This window comes from Oncorhynchus masou, chromosome 1 (genome assembly GCF_036934945.1).
Source record: "Oncorhynchus masou masou isolate Uvic2021 chromosome 1, UVic_Omas_1.1, whole genome shotgun sequence".
Taxonomy (NCBI): Eukaryota; Metazoa; Chordata; class Actinopteri; order Salmoniformes; family Salmonidae; genus Oncorhynchus; species Oncorhynchus masou.
Window position 1 is genome coordinate 49109329 of NC_088212.1, and position 17332 is coordinate 49126660.

The following is a 17332-nucleotide window of genomic DNA, read 5'->3' on the forward strand; positions in this document are numbered from 1 at the left end:
AACATTTTGGCTATGATAAAGGATATGCCTCTGGGGTCAAAATGATCCATGTCAGAAGTATGGTTCAATGCAAATATGTAGTGGTGTGTAAAGTTTGTTTAAAATTCACTCATTAAACACTAACCAATCAACACATGCTTCTCTTTGACCGACTTAATATAATATTAAACTTTTATGAAATAAATTAAAAATAAACTTTTGGTTCCTCAACTGCGTTACCCACTCCACGCAGCAGATGGCGATGTGCGTCTGTTTAGGTTCAGGCGACGCTGCCAGTGTGACGTCAAATCTAGTGGACGGGACGCTCCTTCAACAACAACAGCTAGTCAGACACCTCGGTAGCTTTCTAGGAAACACAGCTACAACATTCACGCTCTTTACACTGTTTTTGGTGTATATTAGTCGCTGTGTATTAAACACACTTCTGTCCTATGTACTTGTTGGCCCATTTAATTATATGTTTACGTTGTTTGTTTGTCAGGTAGCTGGTTTGCTAAATTAGCTTAGAACTTGTCTTGTCGCTAATGCTAACATCTCCGACCATGAGTTCACGAAGCTACTCTCCTCCTGATAAAGAAGAGGAGGTCTGCTGGACGGAGAAAGAAGCTCTCGTCAAAGACGAGGAGGAAGAGAAGGATGTTACAATACAAAAACAAGTAGAGGGTGAGGCTGTTACCGTGAAAGAAGAAGAAAAAGACGTTTCAGTGAAAGAAGAGGAAGACGCGTTCAGAGTGAAAGAGGAGGAGGATGTTATAGTAAAAGAAGAGGAGGGGGAGATGACTGTCACATTGGAGGAAGAAGAGGAGGTTGGAGATCTGTTTAACACCAGTAAGTACCGTCTCTGCAGTCGTTGAACCAATATGCAGTAAAGGGGTTCTACGCTTTAATGTTGTTCTGTAGGAATGGCTGAAGTTACACTAACGTGTAGAACAGCAAGAGTGGACCATCAACAAAACGTTAACAATTGATCAAATGCATCCAATGACAATGCCTGAAATACTGTAGTCCTCAATATCTCCTATTAGATTAGCCCAATATGTAGTTTTAAAGGGGCAATCAGCAGTGGTTACATCCATTTTGGGACTTATACATGAATGATATGTACCCATTGTTTCTTGAAGATTTCACCTATACATTTCCTGCCATCCAGGACCTATATAATAGGTGGTGTCAGAGGAAAGCCCATAAAATCGTTAGACTCTAGTCACCTAAGTTTAGACTGTTTTCTCTGCTACTGCACGGCAAGCGGTACCGGAGCACCAAGTCTACGACCAAAAGCCTCCTCAACGGCTTCTACCCCCAAGCCATAAAACTGCTGAACAATTCATAAAATCGTCACTGGACAATTTACATTGACCCCCCCACCCCCTCCCTTTTGTGCACTGCTGCTACTCGCTGGTGCTTGGTACCTATGCATAGTCACTACGCCCCTACCTTCATGTACAGATTACCTCAACTAGCCTGTACCCCCGCACACTGACTCTGTACCAGTGCCCCCTGTAAATAGCCTCCACACTGACTCGGTACCGGTGCCCCCTGCATATAGCCTCCACACTGACTCGGTACCGGTGCCCCCTGTATATAGCCTCCACACTGACTCGGTACCGGTGCCCCCTGTATATAGCCTCCACACTGACTCGGTACCGATGCCCCCTGTATATAGCCTCCACACTGACTCGGTACCGGTGCCCCCTGTATATAGCCTCCACACTGACTCGGTACCGGTGCCCCCTGTATATAGCCTCCACACTGACTCGGTACCGATGCCACCTGTACACAGTGCCTTGCGAAAGTATTCGGCCCCCTTGAACTTTGTTACCTTTTGCCACATTTCAGGCTTCAAACATAAAGATATAAAACTGTATTTTTTTCTGAAGAATCAACAACAAGTGGGAAACAATCATGAAGTGGAACGACATTTATTGGATATTTCAAACTTTTTTAACAAATCAAAAACTGAAAAATTGGGCGTGCAAAAAATTATACGTTTTTGTTTACTAGCCTGCCTATTGAATTTGGAATACACTGTACTGTTCATCTCTGAAACTCACTGAGATAATTCCTTTGATACAGCAGTAGCAATACAATGATATAATATCTACAGAAAAGACAGGAATGCCTATTGGGGAGGTGTTGCTGTATACAGTGCATTCTGAAATTATTCAGACCCTTGAATTTTTCCATGTTTTGTTACATTAAAGCATTATTCTAAAATTGATTAAATAATTTTCCCCCCTTTCATTTAGCTAATTTATTTGGCACATCTGCATTTGGGGAGTTTCTCCCATCCTTCTCTGCAGATCCTCTCTAGCTTAGTCAGGTTGAATGGGGAACATCACTGCACAGCTACTTTCAGGTCTCTCCAAGAGATGTTAGATTGGGCTCTGGCTATGTCACTCAAGAACATTCAGAGACTTCTTCCGAAGCCACTCCTGCGTTGTCTTGGCTGTGTGCTTAAGGTCGTTGTCCTGTTGGATGGTGAACCTTCGCCCCCCCCCCCCGGTCTAAGGTCCTGAGCACTCTGGAGCAGGTCTTTCATCAAGGATCTTTCTGCACTTTGCTCCATTTATATTTCCCTGGATCCTGACTAGTCTCACAGTCCCTGCTGCTTGAAAAACATCCCCACAGCATGATGCTGCCACCCCCATGCTTCAACGTGGGGATGGTGCCAGATTTCCTCCAGGTGTGACGTTTGGCATTCAGGCCAAAGAGTTCAATCTTGGTTTCATCAAGCCTAATAGTCTTGTATCTCATGGTTTTAGTGTCCTTAAGGTGCCTTTTGGCAAAGTCCAAGCAGGCTGTCATGTGCCTTTTACTGAGGAGTGGTTTCTGTCTGGCCACTCTACCATTAAGGTCTGATTGGTGGAGTGCTGCAAAGATGGTTGTCCTCCAATGCCCCAATGTCCCATCCAACTACCAACATCATCCCCATATTGTTTTTATTTACATTTTTTTGCTCTTTTGCACACCAGTATTTCTACTTGCACATCATCATCTGCACATCTATCACTCCAGTGTTAATTTTCTAAATTGTAATTACTTCGCTACTATTTGCCTATTTATTGCCTTACCTCCTTACTCCATTTGCACACACTGTATATAGATTTTTCTATTGTGTTGTTGACTGTACGTTTGTTTTTCACACGTGTAACTCTGTTGTTTTTTTGTCGCACTGCTTTGCTTTATCTTGGCCAGGTCGCAGTTGTAAATGAGAACTAGTTCTCAACTGACCTACCAGGTTAAATAATAAAGGTGAAATTTAAAAAATAAAATAAAAAATATGAACTTTATTGACACCTAAATGGATACTGTCATTAATGTGGTTCTTCAATAATTACACATAATTCTTAATACTATAGCAAACATTATATTAAGCAGGACAATCAAACGAGCCTTACAATTATAATACAAAGTAGTGTGAAATGTACTCATAAGCAACCTGGAAATGGAGGTTACTCCCCTGAGATTTCCCCCATTCACATTCAGAATACATTGTGAAACACTAAAATCTTTGCTCACCATTTTTGCTCCAGGCAGATATAGTACATCATTAACTATTGGTTTCCTCATTAGCAGGGAGGTCTTTCTGCAATCAAATTCTGTGCGCATTGCCCTCGTGCCGCAATTCTAGCAAACACAGAAAGGGGCCTATATTGGACACCAAAAGTCGTCTGGCACACTGCTTAGAGTTTCAACAACATGAATAACTTATTTCTAGCCTAGAATCATCAATGTTACTACTAATGTGAAAAGAAGACAAAATATGACTATTCTTGCTAATTTTAAGACAATTGTCAAATAATTTTAACATTCATTACAGACATCAATTGTTCTATAATATCATGACTAAGCTGTTGGCATCACCCTTTACAGTGGATTTCTACTGTTGTGGGTCTTTAGTCATCTGTCTGACTTTGTTGTTCACACAGGAGAGAGACGGGACTATTGTGGATCCTCTGGGGAGCCTCAACAACCTCATGATGCTGAAGAGGCAGAGAAGAGTCTCTCCAGATCAGAACACCTCAACAAACACCCGCAGAGACCCACAGGGAAGAGAACTCACTGCTGCTCTGACTGTGGGAAGAGATTCACCTCCTCATCAGGCATTACAATTCATCAGAGAATCCACACAGGAGAGAAACCTTATATCTGTACTCAATGTGGGAAGAGTTTTGCTACGTCTAGCCATCTGACATTACACCAGAGAACACACACAGGAGAGAAATCTTATATCTGTGATCAATGTGGGAAGAGTTTTTCTGCATCTAGCTATCTGACTCTACACCAGAGAACACACACAGGTGAGAAACCATATATCTGTGATCAATGTGGCAAGAGTTTTGTTCGATCTGACCAGCTGACATTACACCAGAGAACACACACAGGGGAGAAATCTTATAGCTGTGGTCAATGTGGGAAGAGTTTTGGTCAATCTGGAGATCTGACAGTGCACCAGAGAACACACACAGGAGAGAAACCTTATAGCTGTGATCAATGTGGAAAGAGTTTTGTTAGATCGAGCCTTCTGACATTACACCAGAGAACACACACAGGAGAGAAATCTTATAGCTGTGATCAATGTGGCAACAGTTTTACTACCTCTAGCTACCTGTCTCTACACCAGATAACCCACACAGGAGAGAAACTTTTTTATCTGTGATCAATGTGGGAAGAGTTTTGTTCGACCTGGCCAGCTGACATTACACCAGAGAACACACACAGGAGAGAAACCTTATAGCTGTGATCAACGTGGGAAGAGATTTGCCACATCAGGCTCTCTGACTCTACACCAAAGAACACACACAGGAGAGAAATCTTATAGCTGTGGTCAATGTGGGAAGAGTTTTGCTGCATCGAGCAATCTGACTCTACACCAAAAAACACACACAGGAGAGAAGCCTTATAGCTGTGTTCAATGTGGGAAGAGTTTTGGTCAATCTAGCATTCTGACTCGACACCAGAGAACACACACAGGAGAGAAACCTCATAGCTGATACCAAATATAATCTGATAAAAGATCTCTGCTCAAATATCAGAACATGTATACATGATGGAGTTGTTTCATGATATCAATGAATTAATGTCACAATGTAGAATGTTTTAACATTGTAGTTGGAGTGTTTGCCCCCTTATCAATTGATTTCAACATGATATCGATGAGTGATGACAAATAAGTGTTGCAGTCCTTTGTTTAGCGACCCCTGAATTTAAATGCATCTCTCCAAAATGTAGCTGACTGTCTTCTGCAGGTTGTCCTCCAACCAGTGAGGTAAAAGATATCTCCCATTTCCATGTGTTTTTTTAGTTGTGTTCGTTTCAACATCAGGTAGAACTGATTCCCCCCTAATCGACATCAGTGATTTATTGCTACTTATCAAAACAACAGCATTTTTGGTGCTTGTGCAGTTTATAAGGAACTTGTTTAAAAAATACAAGTAATATGATTATTGTGGTATATTGTACAATTTATGTTTCGTTTTTCAATTTATCACAAACTGTTTCTGCATATTGGTTATTGATTTCGACACGTTTAAACTGTGACATTGGCAAAATGTTGTTGATAAGACTTTGCCCGAAGTCCAATATAAGTTTGGTTTTAGTTGAAAAGAAAACAATTAACTATTTAATTTCAACGTACTTGTAGCCTATACACATGGTCGCAGTATAATAAATTGAGTCTATAATACATTTTATTAACAGTATTTATTCACAACATTCAAATGCTAATTGTCTTTATTCCCCTACTGAAGAAGCATGACTCAAATCACATCATATTTCAAACATTCAGCCTGACAAAAGATACGTGTTTTATTATTCCATGCCTCACCATGAAGTCAATTATTGCCAATACATATTAACAAAGGGATGTACACTTGCTTTTGATATTTCAAATGTACAATTCATGTGACATTTAGTAATCATAATTATTTATGCAACCAACTGACAATTTTTGGGTACAATTATATTGAAATTGTTAACCTGCTTTTAGAATATCAGGGATCATTCTCAGATGTGCCAACCTAAATGTACTGGAGCATGACATTGGGGACTGGGCCTCAATCCAACAACATGCCTATCGAGATATTGCAGGACTTTGCTCTTGAAATCATACAATTTGATTTGAGTTTCTTTTGGGAAAGTACTATGGATATTGCAGGAGTTTCCTCTTAAAATCAGATATGTCCGTGATAAGGTTAACTTGGTTGCTGATTGTCTCAAGCGTGGGCAGTCAAAAGGTTTTGTGTTTTTCGTTAGGCAGTGCTTTGCTATGGATCACGTTTTTCCCGTATTGGAGATGAGTTTTGTTTGGGCTCATTCCAAGGGGAGGAGAGTTCTAGAAGCTAGTGAGTTTTAGGATTCTATAGAAAGAAAAAGGAGTGTATGTGTTTTTTCTTGTTTTTAATTGTTGACAGCAAGTTGTTTTCTGTTGGTGGTGAGCAAACTTGACCAACAAAAATATAGGATACATTTGTTGTCTTTAGGGGGAAGGTGTTACAGGCTTTGGTTTTTCCATTTATGTTTTGAGGTTGGACTTTAGCACGTAGGAACGGGGATACCAAGTCAGCTGTACAACTGAATGCATTCAACTGACATGTGTCTTCGGCGCACTGATTGGTGTCACCTCGTTAGTCAGTATGTGTTACACCTGTGCTGGCTTGTCCATCTCGTTAGTGGGAAGGTGTTTCACCTGACCTGGTCCAGGTTCTATTTAAGAGTGTCCAGGTTCTATTTAATCAGTTGTCTGATAGATGTGGAGAGTCAACACCTTTAGTTGCGCCACCGTTTTGGCTTGCTTCCTGTTTTTAACTTTTTCTTGTTTTTTGGAAGAGGTTGGAGAGCCAGGTGTGCTATTCTCCTTGCGGAGATGGCGCAGGAAAAAGCGTCACGGTCGGTTCCAGCAGTTGGGCTGGCCAATACGGTGCGTTTTTCTTGGAGGGAAAGAGAGATGGAGCCTTGGGGGAGAGAAACCTTTGCGAGGACCATTCTGATGGGGCATCTGAAGTTGAAGGTGAAAGATGTCCTCTGCCTTCAGGGGAATCCGGTGGAGAAAGGGTTTGATGTGACTGTACATTTGGAAGTACAGCACGACGAGATTATGAAGATGGTGAGGGAAGGGGAAGAAGAAGGACCCCTGTGCCATTACACGGTGACCAGCCTGGCAAGGAACAACTTCAGGGTGGTCACCGTAACCATGTACAATCCGCATGTGAAGGATGAAGAGGTGAGGGCCTTTCTGGGGAGATATATGGACAATGTCTCCTCAGCGAGGTACCTCAGGGACTCCCTGGGTTTCTGGAACGGAAAGAGAGGTTTCCAGGCGTTACTCAGGGAGTCCCCGAAGAGTGTGGATGGCTACCTACATCCTCCGGCGATGTTCTCCCTGGGGGCTGACAGGGGAACACTCTACTATGCACGTCAGCCCCCGTTCTGCAGGCGTTGTATGGCCTACGGCCATACCCTGGCCTCGTGCAGTAACAGGAAATGTCGGTTTTGTGGGTCGGAAGAGCACGAGGCCAGGGAGTGTGACGAGCCCAAGGCTTGCCACGGGTGTGGCTCCAGAGAACACCTGTGGCGTGATTGCCTGGCTCGTCACAGGTCATGCGCGTCTGCAGCTGGGGGGGGGGGGAGCGGGGGATGGGGGGAGAAAAGAAAGGATGCGTGCGGATTGTACGGATGGCACAGGGGAAAGGATGGAGAAGGACGAAGAAGGGAAGAAGGAAGAGGCGAAAAGAAAGAGTCGAGAAGATGGAAAGAAGGAAAAAGGAGAGATTAAAAAGAAGGTGGAAGAACGTGGAGGAGCAGAGAAGATGGAGAAGGGGACAGTGGTACGAGAAGGAGTGGAAGAGGGAACGGGACAGTGACGGAGAAGGAGGGAGGAGGGAGGAGGGGAGGGGAGGGGGGGGGATGGGGGGGAAGGAGTGGGGGGACAGCCTGCCAGGCTTCCTCGAGGTCGAAATGAGGGATTTGGTGGAGGAGTTAGCGGGGATGGGACGTTGTGTCTCCCCGCTACCTCCTTCACCAAAGAAGAAAGGGATGAAGAGGGGGAGCTTGGCAGGAAGTGAGAGGGAGGGGGGTGTGGAGGGGGAGGGGGAGGGGGGGGGGCTAAGAGAGTGGCGGGGGACGGGGAGGGTAATTTGTCCTCCCGGTTTGCCTCAGCCCCTTGCATTTTAGTGGATGACTCCAGTGAGGGGTCGGTGGGCTGTTTGTTAGAGGGATCCCAACTCCTGTTTGAGGAGATGGGGTCCCCTACATGCAGCCCCGAGGCAAACAGGGAGGGGGGGATGGTGGGTGGGGAGGGAGGACCCAACACACTGCCTGGGTCATGGGTTGGGATGGAGGACGGGGGGCGTCAGGAGAGGAGAGGACGTCCCCGCCGGTGGAGATGGACCAGGGGAGCATCGGGTGAGTCTCCTGTTTTTTCTTTGTTTTTTGTTTTTTTTATTTGTTGTTAATAATTAAATGAATAGTTCTGTTTCTTTTTTTGTCTAAATGTTAGGGGGTTAAGGAATAATGTTAAAAGGAGGGTGGTTTTTTGTTATTTAGAGGGTGTGGGGTTTGATTTCTGTTTTTTACAGGAGGTTCACCTGAGGGATGGTGGGGATGTGTGTAGATTTAAGAGGGAGTGGGATAAGGGGGAATCTTTTTGGGGCATAGGAGGGGTGCACTCAACAGGAGTAGGGATTTTGTGTGGGCATAGAGAGGTTAAAATAGAGAACACTTTTGTAATGATGCAGGGTAGAGTTTTGGGGATAGATGTTAAGTTTAGAGAAGCTAGATATAGGTTAATTGGGGTGTATGGGCCACAGGTGGCGGCAGACAGGAGGGAGATGGTGGACTGTCTGGCGCCCCTGTGTGTTACAAACAGGCACTTGGTGATAGGAGGAGACTTTAATATAGATTTAGGGGTAGGCGGTGATAGCAGTGCAGGTGCCATCTCTGGGCTAATGGCTTGCCATGGTCTGGTTGATGGTGGCCTGCACACTACTCCGGCAATGGTCGGTCCTACATGGCGCAACTCCAGGGGGGTTGCGCGGAGGCTCGACTACATTTTTGTATCCAGGTCTTTGGGTCAGTTGTCTGGGCGGCTGTTGCCTGTTTTCTTCATGGATCACGACGGGGTGTTCCTGCAGGTGGGGTCGCCAGTCTGCCTCTTCGGTAGGGGGTACTGGAAGTTAGATCGGGATATACTGGAGGAGCAGGCTTTCGTTGCCGCATTTTTTTGTTTCTTTCGGAGGCTTGACGGCCTCCGGTCCATGTGCGAGGGGGTGTTAGAGTGGTGGGATTTAGTTAAGGGGAGGATAAGGGCTTTTATAATAGGATATTGTAGACGGAAAAAAGGGAGGAAAGGAGGGAGGTGGATCATATCCAAAAGTTAATTGAACTCGAGTACGAGGCAGGCAACCTCGGCGGGTTGATTGACTGGGAGAGATTCGCAGCCCTAAAGGCGCAGCTCAGGGAGCTGCAGGAGCAGAAGGCTCGAGCTTTCCTGGAGCGTGCGCATAGTGGCTTTATAGAACATAATGAGACTTGTTCCGCTATGTTCTTTAAGTCGGTTAGGGCCAGGCAGAGTAGGAAGGTAATGCATGGCGTTAGAAAAGAAGATGGTAGTATAGTTAGAAAACCAGAGGAAATGGTCAGGGAGACAACTGATAATTTCTGAGGGTTTTTTAAAGAAAGGGAGATAGATGTAGAGCAGTGAAACGTGTTTTTAGAACACTTGTCCCGGCGGCTGCCGGAGGACATTAGAGACGTGATGGAGGCCCAGATCTCACTAGAAGAGGTTGAGAGCGCTCTTAGGAGGATGGGAAAAGGGAAGGTGCCTGGGATGGATGGGCTGCCGGCTGAGTTTTACCTCAAGTTTTGGGGTATACTTGGTCCAGTGGTCCTCGAAGTCTTGAAGGCCATCCTTGAGACGGGGGTCCCGGGGGGATCAATGGCTGTTGGTGTGCTGTCACTTCTTTATAAGAAGGGGGAAGCAATTGACCTTGGCAACTGGCGGCCGTTGACCATGCTGTGTGTAGACTACAAGATTCTTGCAAAGGTTTTAGCAGACCGGTTGCGCACAGCCCTTCCCGAACGTCGTCCATGAGGATCATACGTGCGGGGTAGAGGGCCGCTCAATAAGATGGAACCTACAGTTGATCAGGGACTCCATCGCCTGGGTTGAAAATAGAGGGCTGCCTTTAATGGTAGCAGCGCTAGATCAGGCGAAAGCCTTTGATCGCGTGAATAGATCTTTTCTATTCAGGGTGTTAGGTAGATTAGGATTTGGGGAGAAGTTTATAGGATGGATCCGTACATTATATGTCGGAGCGGGGTGTCGAGTTAGTGTAAATAGTCACTTAGGTGACGTTTTTGACCTCTCGTCTGGGGTCAGGCAGGGATGCCTACTCTCGCCCCTCCTCTTCGTACTGTACATGGAGCCTCTGGGGGCTGCCATTAGGGCAGACACAGGGGTGGAGGGCTTGTTGATCCCTGGGAGCGGTGGGCTGCGTGTTAAGATGACGCAGTACGCCGACGACACTTCCTTGCTGTTATGTAAGGACTCGTGCCTGACAAGGTCCCTTGCCATCATTGGGGATTTCACCCAAGCGTCGGGGGCAGTTCTGAATCATGCAAAATCTTCCGTTAAGTATTTCGGAAGATGGCGCGGTAGGACGGATGTGCCCGGGGTGTTATCTCTCTGTGAAGGGGCCCTGAGGATTCTCGGGGTCCATTTTGAGACCTCTGGCTCAGCGACGCTAAACTGGAACATGCGTATCGCAGTGGTACAGAGGAAGCTAGCAATGTGGAAGGCTAGGTATTTGTCTTTTATGGGCAAAGTCCTGGTCCTAAAGGTGGATGTGTTGCCGTCTCTTTTGTATTTGGCATACATCTACCCATTGCCGGCTTGTCTGAGGAGGCCTCTAGTGAGGCTTGTGTTTCAGTTTATGTGGAGTGGCAGGTGCGAGTGGGTCGCCAGGGCACGCATGATCTGTCCCATCGGGGAGGGAGGTAGGGGGGTACCACATTTCCCCCTCAAGCTGGACTCAATTTTTGTTTCTTTCTTGTTAGCGGAGCTTGCTCAGCCAGTGATACACCCGTCCGGTTACCTCCTGCGGGTGTTCTTCTCGTACCAGGCGAGAAGCGTAATGGTGTGGTCTAACGCGGGTCCTCGGGCGGAACAGCTGCCGTGGCACTTTGGCCATGCGGCAAAGTGGCTGCGTGCGCACCCCGAGGTTGAAGTTGCTCGAGTAGGTTTAGATCACAGGCACCTGTACGAAGAGGTCAGGCAGGCAGGGAGTCCTGCGCCTGTAGCGGGCATTTCGTCAGTGGTCTGGGAGGGAGTGCAGGCGCGGGGCCTGGACAACAGGCTCAAGGACCTGAATTGGTTGGGCCTCCATAAGTGCTTGCCGGTATTTTCCATCTTGTATCGGTATAGTGTGGTGCGATCCCCCACCAGTCCAAGATCTGCTTGTGGCAGGGAGGAGACTGTGCGCCATGCCTTCTGGGACTGTGCCTGTGCCGGACTAGTATGGGCTAGGGCACGGGTGATGCTAGGTGTGGTTAGGAGGGATTTTGTTTTGACATGGGCTAGGCTAGAGAGAGGCGTAGGGAGAGCAAAGGGAACGGATAGGGACAGGTTTCTGCTCTGGCTTCTCATGAGTCTCTTTAAAAAGGGACTGTGGGAAGCCAGGCAGAATTTAGTCAAGACAGGGAGAGATTGGGGGTGGAAGGGATAGTGAGAAGGGTGGAAGGTGATTTGAGGGGGAGGATGAAGAGGGAGGAGAGGAAGTGGGGGAAGCATGCGGCACGGGAGAGGTGGAAAGGGGGTTTAGGGCTGGGAGTGTTAGAGTGAGTTTGGTAAGGGGATAGATTAGGGAAGGGGAAATAGGGAAAGGGTTAGGTATTGGTTAGGTATGACGGGGAGGGACGATGCTCCCCTGAGGTTTGTTTTTGTTTGATGTTTTTGTAAATAGAATTAATTAAGAATGAATGAGAATTATGATTTTGTAATAGTATGAATGGTATTGATGGTAATAAATTATTTTAACCACCTTTAAGTTTGTTGTGGGTTTTTTGTTTGTTTTCCTCTTCTTGGGCAGTTTTAGTGGGTTAGATTTAGTGGTGTCTTTTATTTCCCAGTTGTTGTTACTAGTCAACTTTCAATGTACACCCCCATAGTGCCTTTCAGAACCCCTCTTAAAAAAACAGCTTTAATTTTGGGTTGGATATTTTCATCAAAGGCATTTCCTTAGGATGCTCATTAGTCTTTAAGTTATTGTTTTTTATCCTCTTATGTTTGTGTACTAAATATTTCTGTTTATTTTCATAGTTTTTTTCCTGTGAAGTCATTGTGTTGCATCCATGTCTGACATACTGTATAAATAAAGCTTGATTTGATTTGAACATATTGCAAAACAAATTAACCCAATGATTGACCAATCAACAGACCATCTTAGTATGAAAAACAGTATCAATCCCACTTTTCAAGCCTGCTGAAGGTGTGGTGGAGTGGTAAACACCACCCCCGGCTCTACCAGGGGCATAAGGTGGTCTCCCACAGCTCTGCTTATGTCATGTTCTGCAGCCTTGCCGTTCCATTTCTTGACTGCCCCTGCAACACAAAAACACATTTAGTCATATTATGTAAAACACTCAAAGTAATGGATATGGAGCAACTATATTCTCAGTTACACCTGGCACCTAAATGTGACTTATGTCATGAGATCACTCCAAGCTGCATTAGGTTCAGATCTACCAGGATGAGCTTTTGACAGTCTGGATGCAGTCAGGCCACTGAATCTGCATAAACAATGTAAAGAGATGGGGTGAATGAGTGGGGGAAAAGTACATTTTACGCAAATTACCTTCATAAATCAAATGTTGTTGGTGACATACAGGTGTTCAGCAGATGTTATTGCGGGTGTAGGGAAATACTTGTCCTTCTAGTTCCCACTGCCTCAATATCTAACAAGTTATATCTAACAATTTCACAACAAATACCTAACACACACAAATCTAAGTAAAGGAATGGAGTTATGAATATATAAATATATGGATAAACAATGTCAGAGCAGCTTAGACTGAGATACAGTAGAATAGTATAGAATACAGTATATACATATGAGATGAGTAATGCATAGACTAAGATACAGTAGAATAGGATAGAATACAGTATATACATATGAGATGAGTAATGCATAGACTAAGATACAGTAGAATAGGATAGAATACAGTATATACATATGAGATGAATAATGCCAGATATGTAAACATGCAGGAGATCCACGAAGGAAAGATAGTGATGGTGCTCAGTGACGTTGCATATGGTGGGGAACAACCAATCACGATGAGGGATCGCCAGCTGTGAACGGTTTAGCATGCTGAAGACAACCATGGAGAATGTGAATGCAGGCTACATCAGGTGTTCCAATGATAAAATATTCAAATATTTTACCCATGTTTTTTTTCTCCTCAATTTCAATCTTGTCTCATCTTTGCAACTCCCCAACAGGCGAGGCGAAGGTCAAGTCATGCATCATCCAAAACATGCCTCGCATAACCGAGCTTCTCCACACCTGCCCGCTTAACCCAGAAGCAAGCCGCACCAATATGTCGGAGGAAACACCGTTCGTTCACCTGACGACCGAGGTCTGCCTGCAACAAGGAGTCGCTAGAGCGAGATGAGCCAAGATACTAGTTGGCTGCTGCTACAGGCCTCCTTGTGCTGATGGGAAATATCTTGATGGAATTTCTCAAATGTTGGATAAAGTATCTGATGAAAACAGGGAAATGTATTTTTGGGGTGATTTCAATATTGACTAACCACCACCAACTGTCCACTGAGGAAAAAGCTTATTTCTGTGGCCAATGGTTGTAACAAAACGCAAGGTGACACTACCAACCAGAATGTTCACTAAGTCTGATACCACATCATCAACCTGTATTGAGGCGTCCGATGATTCTAAGGATGAACTTTGCCATAACATGGTTTTGAGAAACCATTCCCTGATTAACACTAGTAAGTACAGTCTTAAAAACAGAGGCACAAACTCTGCAGGTGTTGAACTGATGTTTGGTGTTAAAGCGGAAATCTGCAATTGCTACATCCACATTTAGACTTTTAAATTATTTATATATAGCCATTGACTCTTGAAGAATATATCACATTCTTCATGAGCTTAGTTCAACTGTGGTACCCCATCAGATCCCCAAATAAGCTTTTTTTTACTCTAATGTTTAGAAACAATGTAAATCAACAATGTATAGCCTCAACATGGTTAAAACATGGTTAAAACTATAATATTGATATCATGGATGGTCAGTCCTTGCATCCATAGGTCTGTCTGTCTGTAGTTACATTTCTCCAACCCCATAATCATCTTATTACCAAAACAGTGGTGGAATGACAGATTTGTTATTGTTTGGACTGCAGATTGCTGGGTTGTGTGGGTTTTTTAAACAGCAACACAATGGCTGCCCTGAGACTTGGTTTGGTAAACAGCTGAGGGATGGGGGAGGGAGAAGTGTAACCAATCTCAAATTCATAGAGAAAGCTATTGTAGCAACTGTAACCCAACACCTAGCGACCTCGTCAAGAAGTTCAAACATCTTGGCATAACAGTTATAAGGTTTGACAGTCGCTGGACCCAGGTTTGAGTTCAGCTCAGGGCTACCCCCTGAATTCACTACACTATGAATACAAGGACTGGCCATCCATGATGTCATAATGATTGTTTTAACCAAGTTTCTAGGCTATATAGTATACTCTAGAATTCGTCCATTATGTCATAATGATAGTTTAACCAGGTTTCTAGGCTATTTAGTATATTCTAGAATTCATCCATGGTGTCATGATAGTTTAACCAGGTTTCTGGGCTATATAGTATATTCCAGAATTCATCCATGACATCATAATGATAGTTTATCAGGGTTTCTAGGCTATATAGTATATTCTATCGTTGCCAGTGAAGATTTCCTGTGGAGGCAAATTATTAGAGCTGTTGATAAGTCATTGTATAATATTCAGCCATTTTTTGTCATTCCCTTATTAAAGGCAAGACATACCTAGATTCAATTACATTCATGAATTGGTTTGAAACATTTGCTTTATAAACCCTTCTCAAAGTTGGTGCCTTGACGGATTTGTAAAAAATGGAACACTATTTTTTTAATGTAAGCTTTATTTAACTAGGCAAGTCAGTTAAGAACAAATTCTTATTTACAATGACTGCCTACCCCAGATGACGCTGGGCCAATTGTGCGCCGGCCTATGGGACTCCCAATCCCGGTCAGTTGTGATACAGCCTGGATTTGATCCAGGGTGTCTGTAGTGGCGCCTCAAGCCCTGAGATGCAGTGTCCTCTGCGCCACCTGGGAGCCCCAAAGTCATGTTCTAGTGCTGTCCCCAACTAAAATACATTTTGGTCAACCAAGAGTCATCTGTTCTTTCTACCAATCGCCCCATGTGTTTTTATAAAATCAAATATACGTACGGAACTTGTCTGATGCTTTAACCTGTCTGGCACCAGTGGGATGGTATAGCGTCCTACCTCGACAACAGCAAGTGAAATTGCAAGGCGCCAAATTCAAAACAACAGAAATCCCATAATTACAATTCCTCAAACATACAAGTATTATACACCATTTTAAAGATAAACTTATTGTAAATCCAATCCATCCAAAGTCCGGGCTCACAAAAGTCAGAAATAGCGATTAAGTTAATCACTAACCTTTGATGATCTTCATCAGATGGCACTCACAGGACTTCATGTTACAAAATAAATGTGTGTTTTGTTCGATAATGTCCCTCTTTATGTCCAAAAACCCCAGTTGAAATTGACACATTATGTACAGTAATCATTGTCTCAAACAAACATCCTGTGAAATTTCAGAGAGCCAAATCAAATTACAGAAATACTCATCATAAACAGGTAGCAGGCAGTTTAATTTAGGCACGCCTTTCATCCAAAATCCCGAATGCTGCCCCCTACCCTAGTGAAGCATTCTGTTTGATTAAATAATTAAGACACACAAATGACTCGAAGTCATAACTAGAGGGAGCCGGTCGTCAGCATAACCTGACCAGAGGGAGCCGGTCGTCAACATAACCTGACCAGAGGGAGCCGGTTGTCAACATAACCTGACCAGAGGGACCCCCCCCCCTCCACTGCTGGACTTGGTAAATTCTGCCGTTCTGCTCCTGAAGTTTTCAGTAATAGAGTAATAGACAACAGATAGATAGACTAATAGACTACACTAGCAGTCTGCAACCTTTTCCAGTTGGAGTGCCAATTTATCTGACCATTTCTGCTAATCTGTGTGTCAGTTATGATTTTCTTTTGCACATTTTCGTGGAACAGTTTCATTTAATTTCTAATAGTATCTCAAAATTATTGTCTGTGATTAATCTACATTCTATCTAAATCTAAATGAAAATTATAGAAGTCTAAAAGTAACTTTTATTTCCATTGCATAGCCCACATAAGGCCAACAAACAAAAACAGTGCATTCTGCAGGTAGAAAATGTCCCGATAAAAAAACATATCCCAGAAATCACATTGGCTGCAAATGGCCTGTCTACAACAAACTTGAAACATTGTATCAACTATCAACTGGGTCAGTAAACTCCGATTGCAAGCTTGCAAACATTGTATAAAATATTCTAGGCCCTCAGTTTCCTGCTCCAGTGAGTTCTGGACAGACACAGCTGTCGGCTATTTGTGAAAAGGATAAGAAGTAATCAGGTATTTTATGACATTTCCACTGGATCAGAGCATTGCATTTTTCCCTTTTATGCCGAGTGGTTATCGAAAGGGCGAGAGCCTACATTTGTGTGCATGCCAGGTAGACTAGTCCTATATGCGTAATAAGTTGTGCGTCCTTACTCAACATTGACAGGAGTGTTTCAAACAAAAGACAATGAATAAATTGACAACTGACGCCTCTAGTACAGTCAGGTCTGGGTGGTCTGCCAGGGGCCATTTCATTTAGTATCCATTGGGGAATGATTTTATTTCCCAATAGTATGTTGTACCGAAGTTGACTGACTGAAAGGGAGTGTAACTTTGATTAAAATTACACTTCCCTGAAGGAGGGAAATGAGGTACAACACCTGATTGGCCCCGCCCCTTCCTGGGTCGATGAAGAGCGTTATTAAATTTAAGGAATAAATCCAAGCCTCACTCTCATCACCTGTGGAAGGCGGGGCTTCCAGCGAGGCGTGGATTTGATACTATGTTGTACCTAGTTTCCCTCCTTCAGGGAACAGTAGTTATAGTCATAACATGTGGATTTAATAGTATGTTGTACCTAGTTTACCTCCTTCAGGGAACAGTAGTTATAGTCA

General features: G+C 44.1%; 1 protein-coding gene across 1 annotated transcript; it reads left to right on the top strand.

Moving 5' to 3' along the window:
* The first annotated feature begins 304 nt into the window (after nt 1–304).
* LOC135545776 (gastrula zinc finger protein XlCGF17.1-like) lies at nt 305–5704 on the top strand. The gene is made up of 2 exons (XM_064973641.1): nt 305–828; nt 3930–5704. The coding sequence occupies exons 1-2, from the start codon at nt 525–527 to the stop codon at nt 4658–4660; spliced, it is 1035 nt and encodes a 344-aa protein (XP_064829713.1). The 5' UTR covers nt 305–524; the 3' UTR covers nt 4661–5704.
* The last annotated feature ends 11628 nt before the right edge of the window (nt 5705–17332 follow it).